General features: G+C 44.8%; 1 protein-coding gene across 1 annotated transcript in view; it reads right to left on the bottom strand.

Annotated features, from left to right (window-relative positions):
* Positions 1–24,724, bottom strand: part of LOC143988747 (uncharacterized) — a 78,460-nt gene that overhangs the window by 22,783 nt on the left and 30,953 nt on the right. The window contains exons 8-9 of the mRNA XM_077488571.1: positions 21,160–21,295; positions 3,748–3,854 (exon numbers count right to left, since the gene is read on the bottom strand). Of these exons, the coding sequence (XP_077344697.1) occupies positions 3,748–3,854; positions 21,160–21,295 (243 nt within the window). The remainder of the gene's footprint in view (positions 1–3,747; positions 3,855–21,159; positions 21,296–24,724) is intronic.

The raw sequence follows: 24,724 nt of genomic DNA, 5'->3' as shown, positions 1-24,724 counted from the left end.
CAGGCTACTTTAAACAAGTATAATCAGCATATGGGCCCGAAACAGACCCCGGCTCAACAAAAAAAATACTCACCCTCCCTAAACATGGAGGTCTATCGATGCCGGACATTCGCACCTATTTCCATATTCAGGCAGGCTGCTAAATTGGTTCCGGCACCGAGAAACAAAACTATGGCCCCAGGTATAACAAGCCCAAAGAGAGATTCCCCTCAGTAGAGCCCCATGGTGCCATTAATCCCTCCCTCAAAATATCAAACGCCATCCCCTGATAGGCAACACCACAAAAATCTGTGCCCTTCTTATCTCCCAAACTTCTCGCTCTTTCCAGAACTCACCCTTATGCTCCATACTGGGGAACCCCCAGTTTGCACCAGGTCTGAATGATGTAGTATTTCGTGGGGTCTAGGCAACGCAGGCCTCTACCAAGCCTCCCACTTTAGCTCTGGGGGATGCGAGAAGACGATTACAGAATTCTCAGATCCCATGGGCCCGTTCCGCCTGGTCTCCAGAGATCCCTTCAATTATACCAATTTCTGAGATCCATACAACCTCCCTCTGACCGTAGCCAACCCCTTACAACACTGGAGGAATTCTGTACTGAATCCAGAGTTCTACCGCATACACTCTCCCTCGCCTACACCCTGTTAAATACACCGCCTGTGGAGTATCAGCCTCCAAGCCTCATCAAGTGGGAAAGGGAACTAAATTGCCAGTTCAGCGCTAACGAACAAAACCATATCCTTAGATTCACATATAAATCTTCCATCTGCACCAAAATTCAGGAAACCAATTACAAAATTCTATCAAGATGGTATAGAACCCCATCACTACTACACAAGTTCCTTCCGACAACATCTGACCTCTGTTGGCGTTGCCAAACAGAAAGAGGAACCCTAGTATACATTTTTTGGTCATGCCCTAGGATTGCGAATTTCTGGAAGGTAGTTGGCAGAATAGTACAAAAATTCACAGACCGCAACATCCCAGACGAACATGCTTTTTTCCTCCTACATGCATCTGACACACCTGAATGGACCTAAAAGAAATCAGTGATACGCCAACTTCTCAATGCAGCTAAAGCCTGCATTCCACTCCACTGGGAATCACCACACCCACCAAAGACCTCATTCTCACAGCCCAAAATAGACAGGAAACATATTCCAAAACCTGGCAGCTGTGAAACATGTTTATATATTCAAATGAAGGCCAAGCACTAAGAGGAAATACATCTGACACCTAATAATAATAAGAGAACCAACTTTACGCTTTAATTGATTGAGTAATGCATGACATCTTCTGGAAGATTAGCCAGACGAGAAACCCCACAGTTCCATGTTCCACATCTCCCCTCCCCATCTCCCCTCCCCATGTCCCCCCCACTTTATCAAGCACTTTGTATCTACCCCCGCTCTATCAAACACCCCTAATTCCTCCTACCCTTGCCCTCTTATACAGAGAAAAAGGATTGAGCACATGGTGCCGCAAAATTTTTCACAACCCACACCCCAAGAATTCATATGATTCTCCCCCAAGGCAGGAGAGTATATGACAGAACAACAAGCACTGTTTAACTGAGAAATCTGATCTACAACAAGATTCGAATAGTAATTTCCTCACAATGATAAGTTCTCTATACTTAGAACATTGTGAACTGTGATCAGATGTAACATCATACATATTATAGTTATGTAGTTCCTGTTATAGTTACGTGGTTGTATCCCTTTTCCTGTAATGTACTGTAATGTTGCAGTCCATGTGGGCTTCTTTCCCAGAATAAATAAACAATTAAAAAAAAAAATCTGAGTGAAATGCCCCAGTAAGGGTAATGGCAGATGGTGGACCTAGGATCTCAGGAACAATTCTCACCAGAGTTCCCAGGAGATAAAAAGTCAGCAGGTTGGACATGAATGTGAAATATAATCTTCAACTTGACTGACCTTTTACATGTATACTCTTTAGAGTATTATAATTTTCAAATAATTGTACATATTCAGCTGTGGAAAGTGACAAACTAATTCTTAAGAATTTAAATACATATGCGCCTGCAAATTTCATCACACAGGTGGCAGCACACATGTCATATAAATCCCAGGACAGATTGCATAATTTGGCTCCCAAAGAATAACTTTAATTATTAGCTTAGCTCAACCAAATGAGAACATGTAGCTGAACATTCAGCAGGTGTAGACCAAATTCTTGCATTTAATTATAACTCTGGAACCTGGATGCAATCTTATTATCTATCACAAATGTCTAAAAAACATTTTCTTGACCTGGACAAGAAATAAAGACTAGGCATAGCATTTAAAACACATCAGTTAAAGCATATCTAAACCCCCAAAAAACACTATAATATATTGCAGGTTACCAGTCAAGACAGTGTTATATTTATTTTTTATTTTTTTCCTTTATTTTCCCCTGTTAGTCCTATTCCTATGTTCATTTCTCTCTAGTATTTATGAAGGAAGTCATAGTGGAGGCTTGTTGTTTACAGAAGATAGCTTGGAAAATTGATAAAATTATTGAGCTTTCAGGAATAAACGGAAAGCTGTTCTATTTTTTCAAAAGAAGTACATCCATGCTATATTAGTATATTGGGGAGCTGGAATTTGGAACAAAAGAGGTGAAAGGGGTGAACTTAGCTTTTAAGTTTGAAAAAATGCAGCTAAGGTCTGAGAAGCTGTGTTATATTACATTTTTGTTCTTGGGTTTAGATATCCTTTAATATTTATGTAAGCAAATATTTCAAAGGGCCAGAGCATTAGCGTTTATGTGCACTGTTCATGCATTTTAACACTGCTTATTCAAGACTGTGACAAAGTAGATCCTTGGTATACCCACATTTTATTAAAGCATAGCTGACTGAGGTTGAGGAACCCACATAAGCTCACATCGACACACAGTTGTTCTCAGACATGCTCATTAGTGCATCTTGCAAATTACAGACTTGCCAGATGGCTATTGACTTACCCGCCTGCTGTTGACTATTGAAAAAGTTGGGCAGTGCACTCTGTGATCACTGCATTCTCCGGACATAGCTGATTACAGATTGGGGTAAAGAGCCAATCATAGACACTTTTTTCACAGCATGAGGAGAGGAGAGAGCCGGTAACCAGCTAGTGTGAAAGGGGGCATCTGCACTGATAATCAGGGCACAGATCATCAGTGCCCTGATTATCAATGCAGCTCCAACAGTGACCATCAGTGCTGCCTATCAGTGCCAGTCAGTGCTGCCTCAGTGTCGTCTATCAGTGCCCATCAGTGCCACCTGTCAGTGCCCACCAGTGCCTCCTCATCAGGGCCCATCAGTGCAGCCTATCAATACTGCCTATCAGTGCCCATCAGTGCAGCCAATTAGTGCCCATCAGTGCAGCCTCATCACCGCACATCAGTGAAAAAAATTTCAGTCTTTTTTGATTTGTTTAGTAAAAACTTAAAAACCCAGTGCTGATTAAATACCACCAAAAGATTTCTATTTGTGTGAAAAAAATGCTAAATGTTTCATATGGGTACAGTGCTGCATGACTACCCAATTGTCATTCAAAGGGTGACAGCGCTGAAAGCTGAAAATTGGCCTGGGCAGAAAGAGGGTAAAAGTGCCCGATAGGCAAGTGGTTAAACCTGCTTTAACCTATCTGTACCTGTGGCTTTGGCTTTGGCTATCACAGCCCATGTTTCAAATCTAAATGTTTCACTCTTTATTGTAACAAAAGGTTTAATTCATTACAGTAAAAGATAAAAACATACCTTGATTTCTGTAGGTCAGGGCCTCCAGGATGTCAGTGGCTGGCATTTCTCCTAGACAATTGTTATCAAGATCCAGTTCAGAAAGCTGTTCTGAGTAACGGATCAAGCTAGAAAAATAGTGAATAGCCAAAAAAAGGTCACAATAACTGGACATAAGTAAATGATGACACTCACCCCAGTAATAAGTGTTATAGCTTTTATTGCAAAACTTTTGTCTGTAATAGTAATTTTGACATTATTACCATGAAAACACACTATTTACTAATAACTGCAAAAGTATACATTTCACCTGAGTGTCCCATTTTCTAGTGGCTGCTGTATTAGGTTGAAGTCCTCATGACTCAGATACCCCCTGTGTGAGGGTTAGAATGGGCATCTTCAGCTGTCACAGGTACTCAAGTTCTAACTTCATTCGTTAAAGCTGTACTATCAGTTCCCACAATGAAAAGAATGCTCTAATAATGAAGGACAAGTGGATGAAAGAAAGGCCTGCCTCCGCTATTCATGGAACACTTTTCATTGTGGAAACCAATATTATGGCTTCTATGGAGGGAACATTATGGTGAAATAGGTAGAACTGTGCAAATGTTTCCAAACCACCGTTTTATTTCATCAAGTGTATTATCTGAACTTGGTAAAAGTTCAAATGCAAGTCTAGAGGCATCTATGAGTATGGATACATATGCTGCCATATAGAAGGGGTGAAGCATAGCTGGTGAATGAAACAGTGTCTAATATTAAATGCCAGCTACTGCTGGTACACATATGTTCATAGCAGAATTTAAGCTACAGGACACTGGTGCAAAACAGCCCCCCCCCCCTAACTGCACAAACCTACACAACCTACACAAACCTCTGATTGTTTTATTCAGAACTTGAGCTGTTAAGTTTTCAGGGGCGTAACTATAGGGGGTGCAGCAGTCGCGACCGCAACCGGGCCCTGTGATGCAGGGGGCCCATGCAGCCCCCTCTACATATGGCCGGCAGCAGCATAGGCAGCTAGGGGTACCAGTGCACCATGCACACGGGTGACTGGAGGTGGAGGGTGACTAGCAGAGCTCCATGCTCGACTATCGCACTGGCTGCTCTTTAGTTGTGCATTCCCCGCATGCAGGGCCGGTGCACCCACTAGGCGGATTAGGCAGCCGCCTAGGGCGCACTGCCGCCTAGGGGCGCAGCCGACCCTTGCCTCCCCCTTTCTTCCTCTTCTCCCACCCCAAGCTCCCGGCAGAGCCACTGACAGGGGACCCGGAGAGCAAGGAGTTCAGTGCGGCGGGCGGGTGATAGCCTTGTGCTGTGGTGTGCAGCTTCTCCCCTCTCCCTCCCAGGATTTCACAATGCTGGAGGGAGATGGACGTCTGTGTAACAGGCAGGCAGCCAATAGCGCTCCTCTTCTGAGTGGGAGGGCGTGACTGCTAAGTTGCTCCGCCTCCCACTAACTCCTTAGCCAATCATATTGTCCAGCCCGCCACATTTGACCAGCAGATGTTGGCCAGAGCAGGGCGGGATGGAGAGGACCTCACCCGACATACCTGAGCATGGTGAAGGTATGAGATAAAACCTGTCACAATGCTGGCTGCAGACAGGTATCAGTGTTCTCCTTCTCTGGTGCTGTGTGTAGGATATGCAGAGATCACACTGATCGGGAGGACTTCCCCCTTGTCTTCTCACTCTGCTTCTTATCTGTGGTTTTATTTACACTGAACACAGGACAGGAGAATGCTGATTAGACTTCTGCAAGACCTGCAATGACTGCTGTTTCTATAGCTATATGTGTCCATCCATGATTTGTTTGACCTTTTATTTATCTTTGAAGGAATTAGGTTGGTCAGGCTGGGAGCGTCTCAGACCTGTTAACCATTTACTGTCCTCCTTTGCTTGAGAAATTACTGTTTTTTTATTTTTTTTTGGCACATTGTTATATCTTGTAAACTCCTGTTTACACATATTGCAGTGATCAATGTTTTTCCACACTGGTCACTGCTAGCCTAGGAAACGCTTGTACTATGTCCCCAGTCTCTGACCCTCTTCTGTACCCTGTCTGCAGTCTCTGACCCTCTTCTGTACCCTGTCGGCAGTCTCTGACCCTCTCCTGTACCCTGTCTGCAGTCTCTGACCCTCTCCTGCACCCTGTCGGCAGTCTCTGACCCTCTCCTGTACCCTGTCTGCAGTCTCTGACCCTCTTCTGTACCTTGTCGGCAGTCTCTGACCCTCTTCTGTACCCTGTCGGCAGTCTCTGACCCTCTTCTGTACCCTGTCGGCAGTCTCTGACCATCTCCTGTACCCTGTCGGCAGTCTCTGACCCTCTCCTGTACCCTGCCTGCAGTCTCTGACCCTCTCCTGTACCCTGTCGGCAGTCTCTGACCCTCTTCTGTACCCTGTCGGCAGTCTCTGACCCTCTTCTGTACCCTGTCGGCAGTCTCTGACCCTCTCCTGTACCCTGTCGGCAGTCTCTGACCATCTCCTGTACCCTGTCGGCAGTCTCTGACCCTCTCCTGTACCCTGCCTGCAGTCTCTGACCCTCTCCTGCACCCTGTCGGCAGTCTCTGACCCTCTCCTGCACCCTGTCGGCAGTCTCTGACCCTCTCCTGCACCCTGTCGGCAGTCTCTGACCCTCTCCTGCACCCTGTCGGCAGTCTCTGACCCTCTCCTGCACCCTGTCGGCAGTCTCTGACCCTCTCCTGCACCCTGTCGGCAGTCTCTGACCATCTCCTGCACCCTGTCGGCAGTCTCTGACCATCTCCTGTACCCTATCGGCAGTCTCTGACCCTCTCCTGCACCCTGTCTGCAGTCTCTGACCATCTCCTGTACCCTGTCGGCAGTCTCTGACCCTCTCCTGTACCCTGTCGGCAGTCTCTGACCCTCTCCTGTAGTACGTTTTGCAGTCTGTGACCCTCTCCTGTAGTATTTCTGCAATAAAGGGGGGCTACAGGTATGTTGGGTGGTGAGGGAAGAGGGCTGTGGGTGCAGTAGGTGGTAAAGCAAGGGAGGTTGCAGGCACAGTAGATGATGAGGAAAGGGGTCCCAGATGCAGTGGGTGGGGATGAAAGGCATGCCTAGGCACAAGTGATGGTTAAGGCGGGCCTGTAAAGAAAAATGTAATGTATAATTCAGGGCAAGGGGCTTCATAATCCAGAGCCCACCAAAATCTTCAGCACCAGGCCCATGATGCTCGTAATCCAGGCTGAACGGTCGCACTTGCAATTGGCCCTGGTGTTCACAGTGAAATAATTAAAACTGACAGATTGTCACACAATACACACTGGGATCTGTGATCAAAGAGTGTGTTGTGCTATTATTTAATGACACTTCACAAAGCCATGCAGGGTATGTTTTTTTTTTTTTTTTTTTTTTTGGGGGGGGGGGGGGGGTCGCAAGTAGCTGGTCTTGCCTAGGGTGCAAAATAGTCTAGCACCGGCCCTGCCCGCATGACCTCTGTCCTCGGCTGGCTCCTCAGAGTACCCCTCTCCAGCTGCATTGCCGCTCAGTCCAATGTCTGTTCTCCCCAGCCAGAGTCCGCCCCCCCCCCCGAGTCCAGCCCACTCTGCACTGCATACTTCTCCCGGGTAAACAAACTTTAAGCACACAGATGCAGTGCAGCCCTATGAGAGCCGGCTCGCGGAGCACACTGCAGGCTTGTCTGCCAGCCCTCCTCCTCCCCCATCATACACAGATGATGAAAGGTCTTTCTGGGAGATATGCTGATCGCCCGTCCAGCACACTGGATGGAGCCCAGGCCAACATGGATGAGTGAGCGGCCTACAGCTTGGTCATGGTGAGTGAGAGGACCCCATCCCCCACACACCATTACATACCCCCTCCATCTCCCCCTGGAGACAGGGACCCCTTCTCACGTGGGGACAGGGACCCCCACCTCCCCTGGGGACAGGGACATCTTCTCACCTGCGGGCAGTAACTTCATCTGTCCTGGAGAAAAGGACCTCATCTCTTCTGGGGACGGGGACCCCATCCTGCCTAGGGACAGTCCCCCAATGGGGCACCTAAAAATTAAAAAAAAATAATAATAAAAAAAAAATCTGATGCCAGTGGTGGAACTACAGGGCTCACAAAGGTCAAACCTGTGACCACGCCCTGGAGTTCCACCGCTGGACTCGGAGGGAAGGGCCCTGGCTGGGGTTCAGGGGGGCCCTTCATGGTTCCTTGCATTGGGGCCCTGAAGGTTCTAGTTACGCCACTGTAAGTTTTATTAACCACCTTCAGACCGGACCATTTTGCTGGTAAATGACCAGAGGTCTTTTTACAATTTGGCACTGCGCTGCTTTAACTGGTAATTGCGCGGTCATACAATGTTGTACCCAAACAAAATTTGCGTCCTTTTCTTCCCACAAATAGAGCTTTCTTTTGATGGTATTTGATTGCCTCTGCGATTTTTATTTTTTGCGATATAAACGTAAAAAGACCGCAAATTTTGAAAAAAAATGATATTTTCTACTTTTTGTTATTAGAAAAATCCAATAAACTCAATTTTAGTCATACATTTAGGCCAAAATGTATTCAGCCACATGTCTTTGGTAAAAAAAAAGTCAATAATTGTATATTTATTGGTTTGCGCAAAAGTTGTCACATCTACAAACTAAGGTACGTTTTCTGGAATTTACGCAGCTTTTAGTTTACGACTGCCTATCTCATTTCTTGAGGTGCTAAAATGGCAGGGCAGTACAAAACCCCCCCCAAATGACCCCATTTTGGAAAGTAGACACCCTAAGGAAATTGATAAGTGGCATGTTGAGCCCATTGAATATTTTATTTTTTTGCCTCAAGCGATTGAATAATGACAAAAATTCAATTTTTTACACAAAGTTGTCACTAAATGATATATTGCTCACACATGCTATGGGTATATGTGAAATGACACCCCAAAATAAATTCTGCTGCTTCTCCTGAGTACGGGGATACCACATATGTGGGACTTTTTGGGAGCCTAGCCGCGTACGGGGCCCCGAAAACCAAGCACCGCCTTCAGGCTTTCTAAGGGCGTAAATTTTTGATTTCACTTCTCACTACCTATTACAGTTTTGAAGGCCATAAAATGCCAAGATGGCACAAAACCCCCACAAATGACCCCATTTTAGAAAGTAGACACCCCAAGCTATTTGCTGAGAGGCATTTTGAGTCCATGGAATATTTTATATTTTGCCACAAGTTGCGGGAAAATTACAAACTTTAATTTTTTTTTTTTTTTTCACAAAGTTGTCACTAAATGATATATTGCTCACACATGCTATGGGCATATGTGAAATGACACCCCAAAATAAATTCTGCTGCTTCTCCTGAGTACGGGGATACCACATATGTGGGACTTTTTGGGAGCCTAGCCACGTACGGGGCCCCGAAAACCAAGAACCGCCTTCAGGTTTTCTAAGGGCGTAAATATTTGACTTCACTCCTCACTACCTATTACAGTTTTGAAGGCCATAAAATGCCAAGATGGCACAAAACCCCCACAAATGACCCCATTTTAGAAAGTAGACACCCCAAGCTATTTGCTGAGAGGCATGTTGAGTCCATGGAATATTTTATATTTTGCCACAAGTTGCGGGAAAATTACAAACTTTTTTTTTTTCACAAAGTTGTCACTAAATGATATATTGCTCACGCATGCCATGGGCATATGTGAAATGACACCCCAAAATAAATTCTGCTGCTTCTCCTGAGTACGGGGATACCACATATGTGGGACTTTTTGGGAGCCTAGCCGCGTACGGGGCCCCGAAAACCAAGCACCGCCTTCAGGCTTTCTAAGGGCGTTACAGTTTTGAAGGCCAAAAAATGCCAAGATGGCACAAACCCCCCCCAAATGACCCCATTTTGGAAAGTAGACACCCCTAAATTTAGGGGTACACTAGTGAGACTAGGTAATAAATGGCGGGTGCCCTGAAACTATAAAAAAAATAACTAACCAACCAGCGTCACCTGTAACAGTTATATGGTGATCACTGGTGAAAGGGTTAACTAGGGGGCAATCAGGGGGCTTTATGCGGTAGTATATGGGGGTCCCTGGCGCTATAAAAAGCTGCGGCGAACCTAAATACCTACCTGCCTAACTAGCGTTACCTGTGACACTAATACAGTGATCAGAAAAACGATCGCTTATTAGGCTGGGTTCACACTGGAGCGATGTGGGAACGCCACGAATGCGCGGCGGGTTCCCGCATCACATGCCTCCCGGCGGCAGTTCACACTGCCCTATACGAACTGCTGGGAGTGTCCGTGAAATGTTAATGACACCCCCAGATCAGTTCGCATATTGCAGTGCGATCTGCAAACTCGGATCGCATGGTGTGAACACCCATGCGATCCGATTCTGCTGCGGACCAAAAAAAGGGTCCCGTGCGAGTTTGCGGCGGGTGCGGCGGGTGCGACACGAATTCAGCCATACTATCTGTATGGCTGAACTCGAATCGCACAGAGATCGGATGTGATTTGCACTGCAGTGCGGTGCGAATCACATCCGTTCTCATAAACCGCTGCAATGTGAACCCAGCCTTAGTGACACTGGCGACGGGGGGTGATCACGGGGTTAAACCTTTATTGGGGGGGTTAGGGGGGTACCTTAGAACTAAAGGGGGCTAACCCTAACTGCCCTAACAGTTATTACTGTCACAAATGACACCCGCCGGGTGATCAGGGGGTTAAACCTTTATTAGGTAATAAATGGCGGGTGCCCTGAAACTATAAAAAAATAACTAACCAACCAGCGTCACCTGTAACAGTTATATGGTGATCACTGGTGAAAGGGTTAACTAGGGGGAAATCAGGGGGCTTTATGCGGTAGTATATGGGGGTCCCTGGCGCTATAAAAAGCTGCGGCGAACCTAAATACCTACCTGCCTAACTAGCGTCACCTGTGACACTAATACAGCGATCAGAAAAATGATCGCTTATTAGGCTGGGTTCACACTGGAGCGATGCGGGAACGCCATGAATCCGCGGCGGGTTCCCGCATCGCATGCCTCCCGGCGGCAGTTCACACTGCCCTATGCGAACTGCTGGGAGTGTCAGTGAAATGTTAATGACACCCCCAGATCAGTTCGCATATCGCAGTGCGATCTGCAAACTCGGATCGCATGGTGTGAACACCCATGCGATCCGATTCTGCTGCGGGCCAAAAAAAGGGTCCCGTGCGAATTTGTGGCCTTTATTGGGGGGGTTAGGGGGGCACATTAGAACTAAAGGGGGCTAACCCTAACTGCCCTAACAGTTATTACAGTCACAAATGACACCAATGCAAAAAAAAAAAAAAAAAAAAGCAATTGGTGTCACTGTGACTGGGGGGGCAGGGGTAATTGGGGGGTGATCGGGGGGTAAAGGGGGGGTGTGAGTGTGCCTGGCATGTTCTACTGTGTAGTGTAGTGCTTGTGCAACTCACCGATGCTCTCTCCTCGGTGCCGGAACGAAAAATACCGACACGGAGGAGAGAATACATCACTTCCTCTCCTGTGTTTACATTACAGGAGAGGAAGTGATGTCACGGGACATTTTCATTCGTCGGGAGCGATCGCGAGGGGGTGGCCATGAATGAATGGCCGTCCCCTCGTCCGGGATCGCTCCCGAACGAATACCGACCGCCGCAGGCACCGGGCGGGGGCCCGATCGGGCCCCCGACCGGCGGGCAGGCAAGGACGTACATGTAAGCCCTTATGCCTGCCCGTGCCATTCTGTCGACGTACATCGTCGTGCGGCGGTCGGCAAGTGGTTAAAGTTTGACAAAATGTCATCCGTTTCCGATCCAAGTCAACTAGAAGTTTCCATGGCAGATAAAAAAAAGGGTGGTAAAGGAAAGATATATGCCTTTCTATTTTGTACAGAGTGTAAAGTAAGCGTGCACATGGTATTGTGCACTGTGTACTCATTATATCCGCATCCTAGGTACAAGTAAAATCTTGGATTGAGAGTAACTTGGTCTGAGTGTTCTGCAAGACAAGCACATTTTTTTTATAAATTTTGACTTGATAAATGAGCAATGTACTGATATAAAAGTAGCGTCTGAGTATAAAAGAGAAGGGAGGCAACTCTAAGTGTAGCAGTATATTTTTACATTTAATAAAGGTACAACATTTAGCAACTCACATGGTTGATGACTAAAACGGGCACATATAAGTATGCAGACATCCAGGGTAAAGCTGTCCACATAGACCGTCCTCCACACAACCATCGATGTCATCCCTTCCAAGCTGTGCTCCAAGAGCGCTTCAAGCTTCCATTTCAGATCACTCTACTGTAGAGTAGTCTTCCCGGTCATGATTGCAGACTGACAGAGGTGAGTGCGTAGGATGGTCAGCTTTAACCCAGATGCCTGCATACTTAGATGCGCCTCTGTCAGGGTTCCGCTCGCACTTTGCGAACGGACCGCCATTCGCACATGCGCACCCGCGCCGCTAGGCAGCCTGGGCATCGGCGCGGGTGCGCGCGGCACTGCGCACCCCAGGCGCGCGCGTGCACGTGCGGCACGCGCACATGTGCGCGCTAACGCGATTGGCGCCAGTGGCCCTATTTAAAGGTATAGCTGCAGATGCTCTGTGCTGTTTTTCTGCAGCTAGTACCTGAAGAACCCCGTTATCTGCCTGCTTATTCCTGATTATTTGACCCGGCTTCCGTCTGACTCTGCTGCCCTCTCCTGCCCCGACCTCGGCTTGCCTGACCTTGTTACGGACTGCTTACTGTTGCTGAACCTACCACCTGTCTGCTAGTCCCAGCCTGCCTGACCTGTCTTGTCAGTATCTTCGTTCTGAGACCTTCCAGGATCCGCTACTGCCTTCCAGGTTCACCGGGTTGCCTGCCCTGCCTCTGCTGCCAGTTCTGCTAAGCCGTCTCCTGCTTCCACCAGCTCCTGTGGTTCCAGCATCTGGAGGTCCGCCCGGTCCGCCTGCATCTGCTGCTGCATCCAGCCAGATGCTCCTACCCCGCTGTGCTCTCGTACCACTGTTCTCACTCCAGTGGGACTTGAACCAGAGCCATAAGAGAGGTCTTCTTCCGTCGAGTCAGGCTCACCACCCAGGTACCTAACAGCCTCTTTTAATCATCAATCGTGTGAGTTGCTAAAAATTTTGTACTTTCATTCATGAGCAGATCCGGGGGGGGGGGCAACAGTGCAATTGCCCCCCTCTAAATAGTAGCACTGAGTCTGACTGACATCTCATATTCTCACAAGCTCTGCCTCTGCCGCGGCTGCCGCTGTCTCTGCCGAGTCTCTGTCACATCCATTAGCCGATCAACGGCGCAGAGAGAGAGACTCGACTAAGAATAGGAGGAGGAACAGGTGATTGGGGCCTCTCCTCTGCACTCGTTGCTAACGCCTGGGTCGCCTGGCGTCTAGCAACGAGTGACATCAGTGAGTCACGTCAGACTCGAGTCTCACTCTCAGAGCCGACGTGACTCACTGTAACAGGAGCTGCTGGAGAAGAGAACAGGGGAGAGAACAGTTGCAGTAGCAACTTTAGAGTACAGACTCTGAGACTGAGTGTGTGTTGTGCATATCGGTTCCACTCTTCCAGTTCCAACCACCGCTAACAGCATGTCCAGCGTGTGACTACAGAGCGCTAGCATTCTTCTTTCTCCACCCCTGACTGTGTTGGCCCCACCCACCGGCACCCTCCTCCCTCTCCATCTTGTCCAAGCTACAAGCCTCTGCCGCCCCTGAGTTAGTCTTGGCTCCACCCACCTCCTCCATCTTCTCCACCTTGCACAGTCTGCATAGTGAATTGAATACAGTATTACAGGAAGAAGACTTATTGAGATTACTGGATCCATCTCCATCCCATCCATTTCCACTCCATTGCTCCAGCATGGGAACTCCTCCCCTCACCAGAGCACCAAAATAATTGACTAAACGTGAGTAAAAGTATGAATGAATGTCATGTGACAAATCGCAAAATGCATGTGTGCCATTATGTATGAAAAAAAAATGCCCTTTAAGGCCGCGTACACACGGGCGGACTGTTCGCCCAACTTTGTCCGTCAAACAGTTTCGGCAAACAGTCCGCTCAAAATTAGCATGGACGGACATGGCCACACACGACGAACGAACAGTTTGCTGAAACCGTGCGCGATGACGTGAACGGCACGTACGACGGGACGAAAAATACGACGTCCTATACACTGCATTATAACTTTCGGCGTGTTAAGCCTTTCTGAGCATGCGCGGAACTTAGTTTGTCGAACAAGCCTACACACGGGCGGACTGTTCGCTCAAACAAGGTTTCAGCGGACGGTTTTACGGAATTTCCGAAAAACCTTGTTCGTCAAACTGTCCGCTGAAACTGTCCGCTGAAAGCCCACACACGAGCGGACTGTCCACCCAAACACTGTTCAGCGGACAAAGTTGGGCGAACAGTCCGCCCGTGTGTACGCGGCCTTAGTCTTTACTTGTTCAATCTTCACCCCTTCAGCTCTGAAAAGTTTTACCCCTCCTTATGACCAGGCCATTTTTTGTGATACTGCGCTGTGTTACTTTGACTGGCTGATAATCGCGCAGTTGTGCAATGCTGTACCGAAATAAAATGTCCTTTTTTTCCCACAAATAGAGCTTTCTTTTGGTGGTATTTGATCACCTCTGCAGTTTTTATTTTTTGTGATATAAACAGAAAAAGAGTGACAATTTTGAAAAAATAAATATATATGTTTTGCTATAAAAAAATGTCTTCCTCAGTTTAGGCCAATGTGTATTCTGCTCCATATTTTTGGTAAAAAAAAAATGGCAATAAGCATATATTGATTGGTTTGCGCAAAATTCATAGCACCTACAAACTAGATTTATGGCATTTATATTTAATTATTTTTTACTAGTAATGGTGGCGATCAGTGATTTTTAGCTGTAATGCAACATTGCAGTGGAGAGATCGGACACCTAACTGACACTTTTGACACTTTTTGGGGACCAGTGACACTAATAAAGTGATCAGTGCTAAAAAATATGCACTGTCACTGTACTATGACACTGGCAGGGAAGGGGTTAACATCAGGGGCAATCAAAGGGTTAACTAACGGTGTGCCTAGGGGGTGCTTGCTAACTGTGTGGGGGGTGGACTCACTAGATGAACAGAGTGATCCGTGTTCCTGGTTAGCAGGAACACAAGATCGCTCCTTTCATCTCTGACAGAACGGCGGTCTGCCTTGTTTACATCTGCAGACCGCAGTTCTATCTCTGTGGGGAGCGATCGTGGGTGGCTGGCGGACATCGCTTCTGCCAGACCCGCTAATTGTCTCCCCCTCTGGCCAATCAGCACGCACGCCTTTGCTGGCTATTGCACAAAATGGCCTACAGGTATGTAGTTGTGCAATAGAGCAGACCTGCTGCAGTATATGTACTGCAGCTGGTCAGCAAGTGGCTAATCTAATTATAATGCAGAATATTGATTTAAATGCAGAGCTGCAGAAGAGCAAACAGTGCTTTAATCTGGCCACCTGAATTAATTTTTTATATTTACATTTTTTAAACATTTGTTAAATCAATAAATCTAACACTGAATTTTAAAACTTTGACATGGCAATTGAGCAAAGATTTTCAGGGTTTCTATGCAATATTTTGGTATTTCATGGTACAAAAGTTTATAACCTAAAGGAAACAGAACAGGTGAGTTTACAAGGAAAACAATGTAACCAATGTTTCTGTTATTTTAGGAAGAACCTTTGGCCCCTTTCACACGGGGCGGTAGGGGATTGGCTGGCAGATCCCCTGTTGATTAGAGCAGAGTGGGCGGATGACACATCTGTATCCGCCAAGTTTCTGAAGAGCAAACACAGACAAAGCCTGCTCTACTCTATGATCGACTGGGTGTAAACGGACTCCACTGTCTGTTTACACCCAACTACTTCTAATCCGATTTTCCAACACAGAAGAGGACAGATCCCCTTCCATTCTTTTTAGAGCAAATCGGAGAGGAGGTAGGCAGGTATAAATGGGCCATTTACACCTGCCTGTTTATAGGAATGCTTTGACCTTTCCAGTCAGGTCCCCCTGAAAAACTGACCGACAGACTTGATCATTAGAACCCCTGACAATTTTTTTAAAATTGCTGTTGGGCACTGATAAGGCTGCATTTAATGGCCACTGGTGAGGCTGCATTGATCTCTTGTATCATGCCTGAAGTCTCTGATTATCTCCTGTATCATGTCTGCAGTCTCTGATCATCTCTTGTATCATGCCGGCAGTCTCTGATCATCTCCTGTATCATGTCTGTAGTCTCTAATCGTCTCTTGTATCATGCCTGCAGTCTCTGATTATCTCCTGCATCATGTCTGCAGTCTCCGATCATCTCTTGTATGATGTCTGCAGTCTCTGATCAACTCCTGTATCATGTCTGCAGTCTCTGATTGTCTCTTGTATCATGTCTGCAGTCTCTAATCATCTCTTGTATCATATCTGCAGTCTATGGTCATCTCTTGTATCATGTCTGCAGTCTCTGATCATCTCTTGTATCATGTCTGCAGTCTATGGTCATCTCTTGTAGCATGTCTGCAGTTTCTGGTCAACTCTTGTATCATGTCTGCAGTCTCTGATTGCCTCTTGTATCAATTCTGCAGTCTCTGATCATCTCTTATATCATGTCTGCAATCTCTGATCATCTCTTGTACCATGTCTGCAGTCTCTGGTCATCTCTTGTATCATGTCTGCAGTCTCTGATTATCTCCTGTATTATGTCTGCAGTCTCTGATCAGCTCTTGTATCATGTCTGCAGTCCCTGATTGTCTCTTGTATCAATTCTGCAGTCTCTGATCATCTCTTGTATCATGTCTGCAGTCTCTGATCATCTCTTGTATCATGTCTGCAGGCTCTGGTCATCTCTTGTATCATGTCTGCAGTTTCTGATTATCTCCTGTATCATATCTGCAGTCTATGGTCATCTCGTGTATCATGTCTGCAGTCTCTGATCATTTCTTGTATCATGTCTGCAGTCTATGGTCATCTCTTGTATCATGTCTGCAGTCTCTGATCAACTCCTGTATCATGTCTGCAGTCTCTGATCATCTCTTGTATCATGTCTGCAGTCTATGTTCATCTCTTGTATCATGTCTGCAGTCTCTGATCAATGCCTGTATCATGTCTGCAGTCTCTGATCGTCTCTTATATCATGTCCGCAGTCTCTGATTGTCCCTGGTATCAATTCTGCAGTCTCTGATCAACTCCTGCATCATGTCTGCAGTCTCTGATCGTCTCTTGTATCATATCTGCAGTCTCTGATTGTCTCTTGTATCAATTCTGCAGTCTCTGATGCTCTCTTGTATCATGTCTGCAGTCTCTGATCAACTCTTGTATCATGTCTGCAGTCTCTGATCATCTCTTGTATCATGTCTGCAGTCTCTGGTCATCTCTTGTATCATGTCTGCAGTCTCTGATTATCTCATGTATCATGTCTGCAATGTATTCTTGCAATATTTAAACAGGGGGCCAGTTCAGTTATGGTACATGTACACGTCAACAATGTGTGTGCAGTGCTGTTCTAAAAAGCCAATTACTTTATGTAGTGTGCACTTTTGTACTTTAATTATAGAAACAGCAAAATCAGTCAGAAAGAGTGAACTGCAGGACTATATATTCTTTCTTCAGTGCCGTGCAAAAAAGTCATCAGGAGAAAAGCCAATAGTAGCACTTCTATATGACTTAGGCCGTGTACACACGGGCAGACTATCCGTCCAACTAAGTCCGTCAGACAATCCGACAGACAGTCCGTCCTACTTTTGAATGAACGGACTTGACCACACACGACGAACAGACAGTCCGCTGAAAGCTTGCGCAATGACGTGTACAACACGTATGACGGGACTAGAAATACGACGTCCAATACACTGCAATGCAACCTTCGGCCGTGTAAATCCTTTCTGAGCATGCGCTATACTTAGTCCGTCCAACTTGCCTACTCACGAGCGGACTGTCCGCTGAAACCAAGTTTGGACGGACAATATTATGGAAATTCCGAAAGACTTAGTCTGCCAGACTGTCCGCTGAAAAAGTCCGCTGAAGCCCACACACGAGCGGATTGTCTGCTGAAACACGTTTCAGCGGACCAAGTCCGTCAGACAGTCCGCCCGTGTGTACGCGGCCTAAGACTATACGAAATGCTTGCTATTGGAAAATCCATGGCAACCTCCTCCTGGATATGAATTACCTTTCTCTGTTCAGAACATGACTTCCAAGAATGGAGAAACTCGTTAAATAAAGAGATACTTGTCAAAACAACATATTGACAGTTTTCCTTGGCTAGTGTATTCACCTGCCAAAAAGAGATTGTTTTGCAAGTATTGTGCATTGTTTGCACAACATCGGAAAGGTGGCCATAACAAAGGCATGGTCCTTGGAAAATTGGTAATGAAGCCCCTTACTAATTTTAAAAAGCTTAAGGGCAAGGATGGAGATTTGGAAGTCCATGCAAGGCTTGTTTATCACCAGGAGAGTATATTTGAAGGAAATGTATTTTTAAAAATCTACCATGCGCCGGAAAATTAAATTGTTAATCAAACAAACTTGCATCGACTTCAGAAAGTGAAAGAGAACCGAGAGCGAATTTGTCCTATCGTTGAGTCAATTATATTCTTAGGTAGACAAAATATACCTCTGCGTGGCCACCGAGATGATGGTGCTTTAATGTATGACTCCACCCCGGAGGTGGCAACTTTTCGGGAATTGCTGAGGTACCGTGTTGCATCTGGAGACAAAGTATTAAAGAAGCACCTCCTTACTGCATCTTCTCGCGCTACATACATTTCAAAATCCACACTAAATGATTTAATCGGGTGTTGTGGTGATGAAATCAGTAATGTCATTGTAGCTAGAATTAAAGAGGCTTGCTATTTTAGTATAATATTTGATGAAACTGCAGGCATTTCCTATACTGAACAACTTACACTGAACTTTAGATATGTCTACAATGGATCGATTTGTGAAGATTTTATAAAATTTGTAGATGCTTATGAATTTGCAACCCAGAAGGAATCAGGAATTGATAATTCAGGTTCAGAACCAAGGCTTACAGGAAAGGTTTTAGGCCAGATGGTTATCCAACTAATTAAAAACCTCTTCCTGGACATCACTCATTGTGTTGGCATTGGAACAGACAGTTGCAGTGTTAAGTTTTCAGAGGTGGCTGGTGCTGTATCAGAGATTCACTGTGTAGCACCCAAAAGTTGCAGATGCCCTTGCTACAATCATTGTCTGAACAATTCAATTTCAAAGTCCTCACAAGTGTCAGCAGTTCACAATGCAGTAGCAGTGGTTAAATCAACCATTTCATTCTTTAACCAATCAGCAAAGTGTCATTTTATTTTAAAGCAGGAATTAGGCTCTTAGCTTACCAGTCTTTGTGAAACTGGATGGGTAGAGCGCCATGATTCTCTCATAAGATTTCCAGATGGACTTGTAAAAGTGGTGAGTGCACTATCTGCAATATCTCAATAGAAATGCTCAAGCACTAGCTCAACAGCATCTACTCTCATTCATTCTCTGTGCAGTGCAGAATTCATATTTTCCTTGGTTTCATATTTTCCTTGGTTTCACTCATCAGTGTTCTGAAAGTAACCCTTCCTCTGAGTCGCTTCCTTCAATCCCCAACAATTGATTTAACAAGCGCATCTGACTGTTTGACTGATAACATGGCAACCATGGAGAATATGCGATGTAACGCTGATGACAGAATTGGCATCAGAACTTGGAGTAGAACTAAAATTGCCACGTCTTGTAGGCAGGCAAGTGCACAGATTCAATTACAATGTAGAATCAACTGAAGAATACTACAGGAAATCGTTGTATATTCCCTTGCTGGACAACATTATTAATGATTTAAAAACTCGTTTTCCAGAAAATTCGATGCAGTGTTTCCAGATTCAAATCTTGATGCCAGATGTACTTTTTGAAAAAAAAAGCATTTCCACCCTCTTCTAGCTGATGGTAAGCAGAAGATAATGGAGACATTGCTGCAGGGAGAAGTAAGTCTATGGCTTACAAAGTGGAAACAAGAGTTATCACAACATAAGGAAATTCCAAAAACAGTTCTTGAAGTGTTGGACTTGTGTGACCAGGACCTCTTCCCAACCATCAGAAGTTTACTTCTGATCTTAGCTACGCTTCCTGTAAGCCCTTGAATCTGTCGGAATGAGTCTTATCGGACCGTGTCGTCAGATAATCCGACTGTGTGTGGTATGCATCGGACTGATTCCGTCCGAATCTCCGTCCGAACCAATTTTCCAACATGTTGAAAATATTTCCCGACCAACTGGGCCGGACGGACCTAATCCGATCATGTGTAGAGCATTTTCATCGGACCAAGTGCCACGCATGCTCAGATCAAATTCCTACATCAAAGCTATTGGCTACTAGCCTGAATGTAGTCCCATCGTAACTAAATTACGTCATCACGTTCTGAAAGATCGGATTTTTCGCCAACTTGGCCCGACCATGTGTATGCAACAGTTTCGGACACAATCTGTCGGACTAAATCCGACGGGCAAAATCCGACGGATTTGGTTGGCAAAATCTCCGACCGTGTGTACAGGGGCTAAGTGTGGCCACAGCAGAGAGATCTTTCTCAAATCTCCGTTGTGTTAAAACATGGCTTCGTTCACAAATGGTGGAGGACCGGTTAAATGGCTTGTGTTTACTTTACATTCGTAGAGATATTCCTGTGAATACTGACCGAGTTATTGAGCTGTTTGCCAAAGAAGGAAAACGAAGACTTGAGCTAATTCTGTGAATTTTTCATGTTATGTAACTTACAAATTAAATGTTTCTGTTGTGTGTGTTTGGAGACAGTGGAGAGTGATAATGTTTGGGTTCTGCTATTTGGTTTTTTTACACATAATTTTATATTGTTTGTGAATATTTTGTCTGTTAATATTCTGTTAGAAGTATACAAACTGCTTATGATTTTTGTAATACTAAGGTTATATGTGGTTAAACCTATCCTGTCTGTTTGTAATGTAATAATCTAATCTGGAATGATAAAAGTGTCACTGTTTTAAACAAGGTAAGGACAGTTTGATACGTTAAATAGAGTTCTGTAAGCAACACCCTATTTTCTGGCAGTGCCCCTCCAGAAACTTGACTCTGGATCCACCTTTGCTTTCATTGAATGTTACCATATTGCTAAACTTAGAGGCGCCTCTCTTCTCTTTTATACTTTGTAGCTCCTGCTGGATTTTGCTTCTAATCCCCTTGTAGAGGCTGCCATTTGTGGATGGATATTTTATGGTTACACAACCTATCACATTGCTATCATCTTTTTATATGGACTATAAACTGAAGGACTTATGAACGAATGGTTGTGGAACGAATCATCTGAGTGTCTATTATTTCTTATGAGGATATTTGCTTTGACATATGAGTGCTTTGGATTACAACCATGTTTCTGGAACAAATTCTGCTTGCAATCCAAGGATTTACTATACATGCAAAGTGCTTACCTGCTCAGCAGCTGAGAAAATTCCAAAACACCGGTCTCCTTTTCCACCCCCATGGCATCAATCCCATTGTCAGCCAGGTGTAGCTTAGTCACCCAGGGACCAGGCGGCAATGCTGCCTTTTTCGTTCTTTTTCTTCCTAAGAATATTTTGTTAAAATTGGTGATGTATTATAAATAATATAATATTCTGAAATCCATGTTGCACTCATCAGGTCTGATTCATTAAAGTGTTACTAAACCCAGAAGCCTACAATCACTATATCTGGTCTCCCACAGTACACAGAACATGGAAATGCAATTATTTTACTAAATATTAATAGCTAAATACCCTTTCTGATCAGCAGTATATAGCAATCTTGTGACTTCTATCAGTGTCTGGTTATAGCTTGTAGGGGGAGTTTTCATTCTCACATGATTGTCCTATGAGACTGCAGAACCCTTGACCCTCTGTCTGGACAGTGCTGATTGGCTCTGTGCTGATCACATGCACTCTCCCAAGAAACAAAAACCTGTCTAGCAATACACACCAAAGTGAGCATGTGCAGCTTGCCCCCAAGGGTCTGTTCTATCAGCAGATATATTGGGGACAGTGGAAGAAGGGGAGGTTAAGAGAAGACAGGATCAAGCAGCTTTTTTACACAATGCGAAGGATAACCCCTTAGGTTCCACAGTGAGCATAACAAGCATGCTTTACTGCATATACAGATTGATTTTACTATTGTAGGTATAGTAACACTTTAAGCTGGGTTATCATTTATCATTTCAAATGTTATATCAAGCTATAATGTCATACTTGAGTTAACAGGAAAAACTTTGATGTATTATTGTTCACCTGAAACAGTTTTCTGTGTGGTTTTAACGTATTACTTTTTCAATAAATTAAAATGGACTTAAAGCGACTATCTCATGAGCGAAATATGGGGGCTGCCACTACAGATCTACATCTGAAAACTCTAGAGGCCTAAATGTATCTGACATCAGTATGTTTCAGACATATTTCTGAAACAAACATGCTGTGAATGAATGTTGCAAAAAGTTCAGAACTGCTAATTTCTAAACTCACTCTAGGTCAACTCAGCAACTCGAACAGCACTGAGGTCTTCAAGGAGAATTCAGTAATGGCAGCCTCCATTAATCTCATTAATCTCATGACTGTGTCCCTTAAGATTGTTTTTTTCATGCATCCCATTTTCTGTGGCTACAAGCACATGAGACTGGTGGGCTGGTAGTATGTGACATACTTGCTGTGACTTGGATTGTTTCCAAAGTATACAAATTAGCTCTGCCATTGTTGATCCTTTAAAACAGTATGGCTTTCCCATAGGAAAGAATGTAGTTTCAGCACACATGTACACTAGAAAGGGAACACAGCAGGGGAGCTTCGAGGAGGGCTGGATAGTGCATATTACTGGATTGATAAGTATTTATCCTGGTGAGATGCACTTAGAAGAAGTGGGCAAGTAATAAAATGACAACTGTACCAAAGATACAGGTGTTCTTTAACCACTTTAAGACCGGACCATTTTGCTGGTAAATGACCAGAGGTCTTTTTACACTTTGGCACTGCGCTGCTTTAACTGGTAATTGCGCGGTCATGCAATGTTGTACCCAAACAAAATTTGCGTCCTTTTCTTCCCACAAATAGAGCTTTCTTTTGATGGTATTTGATTGCCTCTGCGATTTTTATTTTTTGCGATATAAACGTAAAAAGACCGCAAATTTTGAAAAAAAATGATATTTTCTACTTTTTGTTATTAGAAAAATCCAATAAACTCAATTTTAGTCATACATTTAGGCCAAAATGTATTCAGCCACATGTCTTTGGTAAAAAAAAAGTCAATAATTGTATATTTATTGGTTTGCGCAAAAGTTGTCACATCTACAAACTAAGGTACGTTTTCTGGAATTTACGCAGCTTTTAGTTTACGACTGCCTATCTCATTTCTTGAGGTGCTAAAATGGCAGGGCAGTACAAAACCCCCCCAAATGACCCCATTTTGGAAAGTAGACCCCCTAAGGAAATTGATAAGAGGCATGTTGAGCCCATTGAATATTTTATTTTTTTGCCTCAAGCGATTGAATAATGACAAAAAAAAAATTTTTTTTTTTTTTTTACACAAAGTTGTCACTAAATGATATATTGCTCACACATGCTATGGGCGTATGTGAAATGACACCCCAAAATAAATTCTGCTGCTTCTCCTGAGTACGGGGATACCACATATGTGGGACTTTTTGGGAGCCTAGCCGCGTACGGGGCCCCGAAAACCAAGCACCGCCTTCAGGCTTTCTAAGGGCGTAAATTTTTGAGTTCACTTCTCACTACCTATTACAGTTTTGAAGGCCATAAAATGCCAAGATGGCACAAAACCCCCACAAATGACCCCATTTTAGAAAGTAGACACCCCAAGCTATTTGCTGAGAGGCATGTTGAGTTCATGGAATATTTTATATTTTGCCACAAGTTGCGGGAAAATTACAAACTTTTTTTTTTTTTTTTTTTTTTTCACAAAGTTGTCACTAAATGATATATTGCTCACACATGCCATGGGCATATGTGAAATGACACCCCAAAATAAATTCTGCTGCTTCTCCTGAGTACGGGGATACCACATATGTGGGACTTTTTGGGAGCCTAGCCGCGTACGGGGCCCCGAAAACCAAGCACCGCCTTCAGGCTTTCTAAGGGCGTAAATATTTGACTTCACTCCTCACTACCTATTACAGTTTTGAAGGCCATAAAATGCCAAGATGGCACAAAACCCCCACAAATGACCCCATTTTAGAAAGTAGACACCCCAAGCTATTTGCTGAGAGGCATGTTGAGTCCATGGAATATTTTATATTTTGCCACAAGTTGCGGGAAAATTACAAACTTTTTTTTTTTTTTTTTTTTTTCACAAAGTTGTCACTAAATGATATATTGCTCACGCATGCCATGGGCATATGTGAAATGACACCCCAAAATAAATTCTGCTGCTTCTCCTGAGTACGGGGATACCACATATGTGGGACTTTTTGGGAGCCTAGCCGCGTACGGGGCCCCGAAAACCAAGCACCGCCTTCAGGCTTTCTAAGGGCGTTACAGTTTTGAAGGCCATAAAATGCCAAGATGGCACAAACCCCCCCCAAATGACCCCATTTTGGAAAGTAGACACCCCTAAATTTAGGGGTACACTAGTGAGACTAGGTAATAAATGGCGGGTGCCCTGAAACTATAAAAAAATAACTAACCAACCAGCGTCACCTGTAACAGTTATATGGTGATCACTGGTGAAAGGGTTAACTAGGGGGCAATCAGGGGGCTTTATGCGGTAGTATATGGGGGTCCCTGGCGCTATAAAAAGCTGCGGCGAACCTAAATACCTACTTGCCTAACTAGCGTCACCTGTGACACTAATACAGCGATCAGAAAAACGATCGCTTATTAGGCTGGGTTCACACTGGAGCGATGCGGGAACGCCACGAATGCGCGGCGGGTTCCCGCATCGCATGCCTCCCGGCGGCAGTTCACACTGCCCTATGCGAACTGCTGGGAGTGTCAGTGAAATGTTACTGACACCCCC

The sequence above is a fragment of the Lithobates pipiens genome, unplaced genomic scaffold, assembly GCF_037356315.1.
Source record: "Lithobates pipiens isolate NorthernLeopardFrog02 unplaced genomic scaffold, aLitPip1_a1.2 Scaffold_18, whole genome shotgun sequence".
Taxonomy (NCBI): domain Eukaryota; kingdom Metazoa; phylum Chordata; class Amphibia; order Anura; family Ranidae; genus Lithobates; species Lithobates pipiens.
The sequence above is the reverse complement of the archived record's forward strand: the minus strand, read 5'-3'. Positions and strand labels throughout refer to the sequence as shown.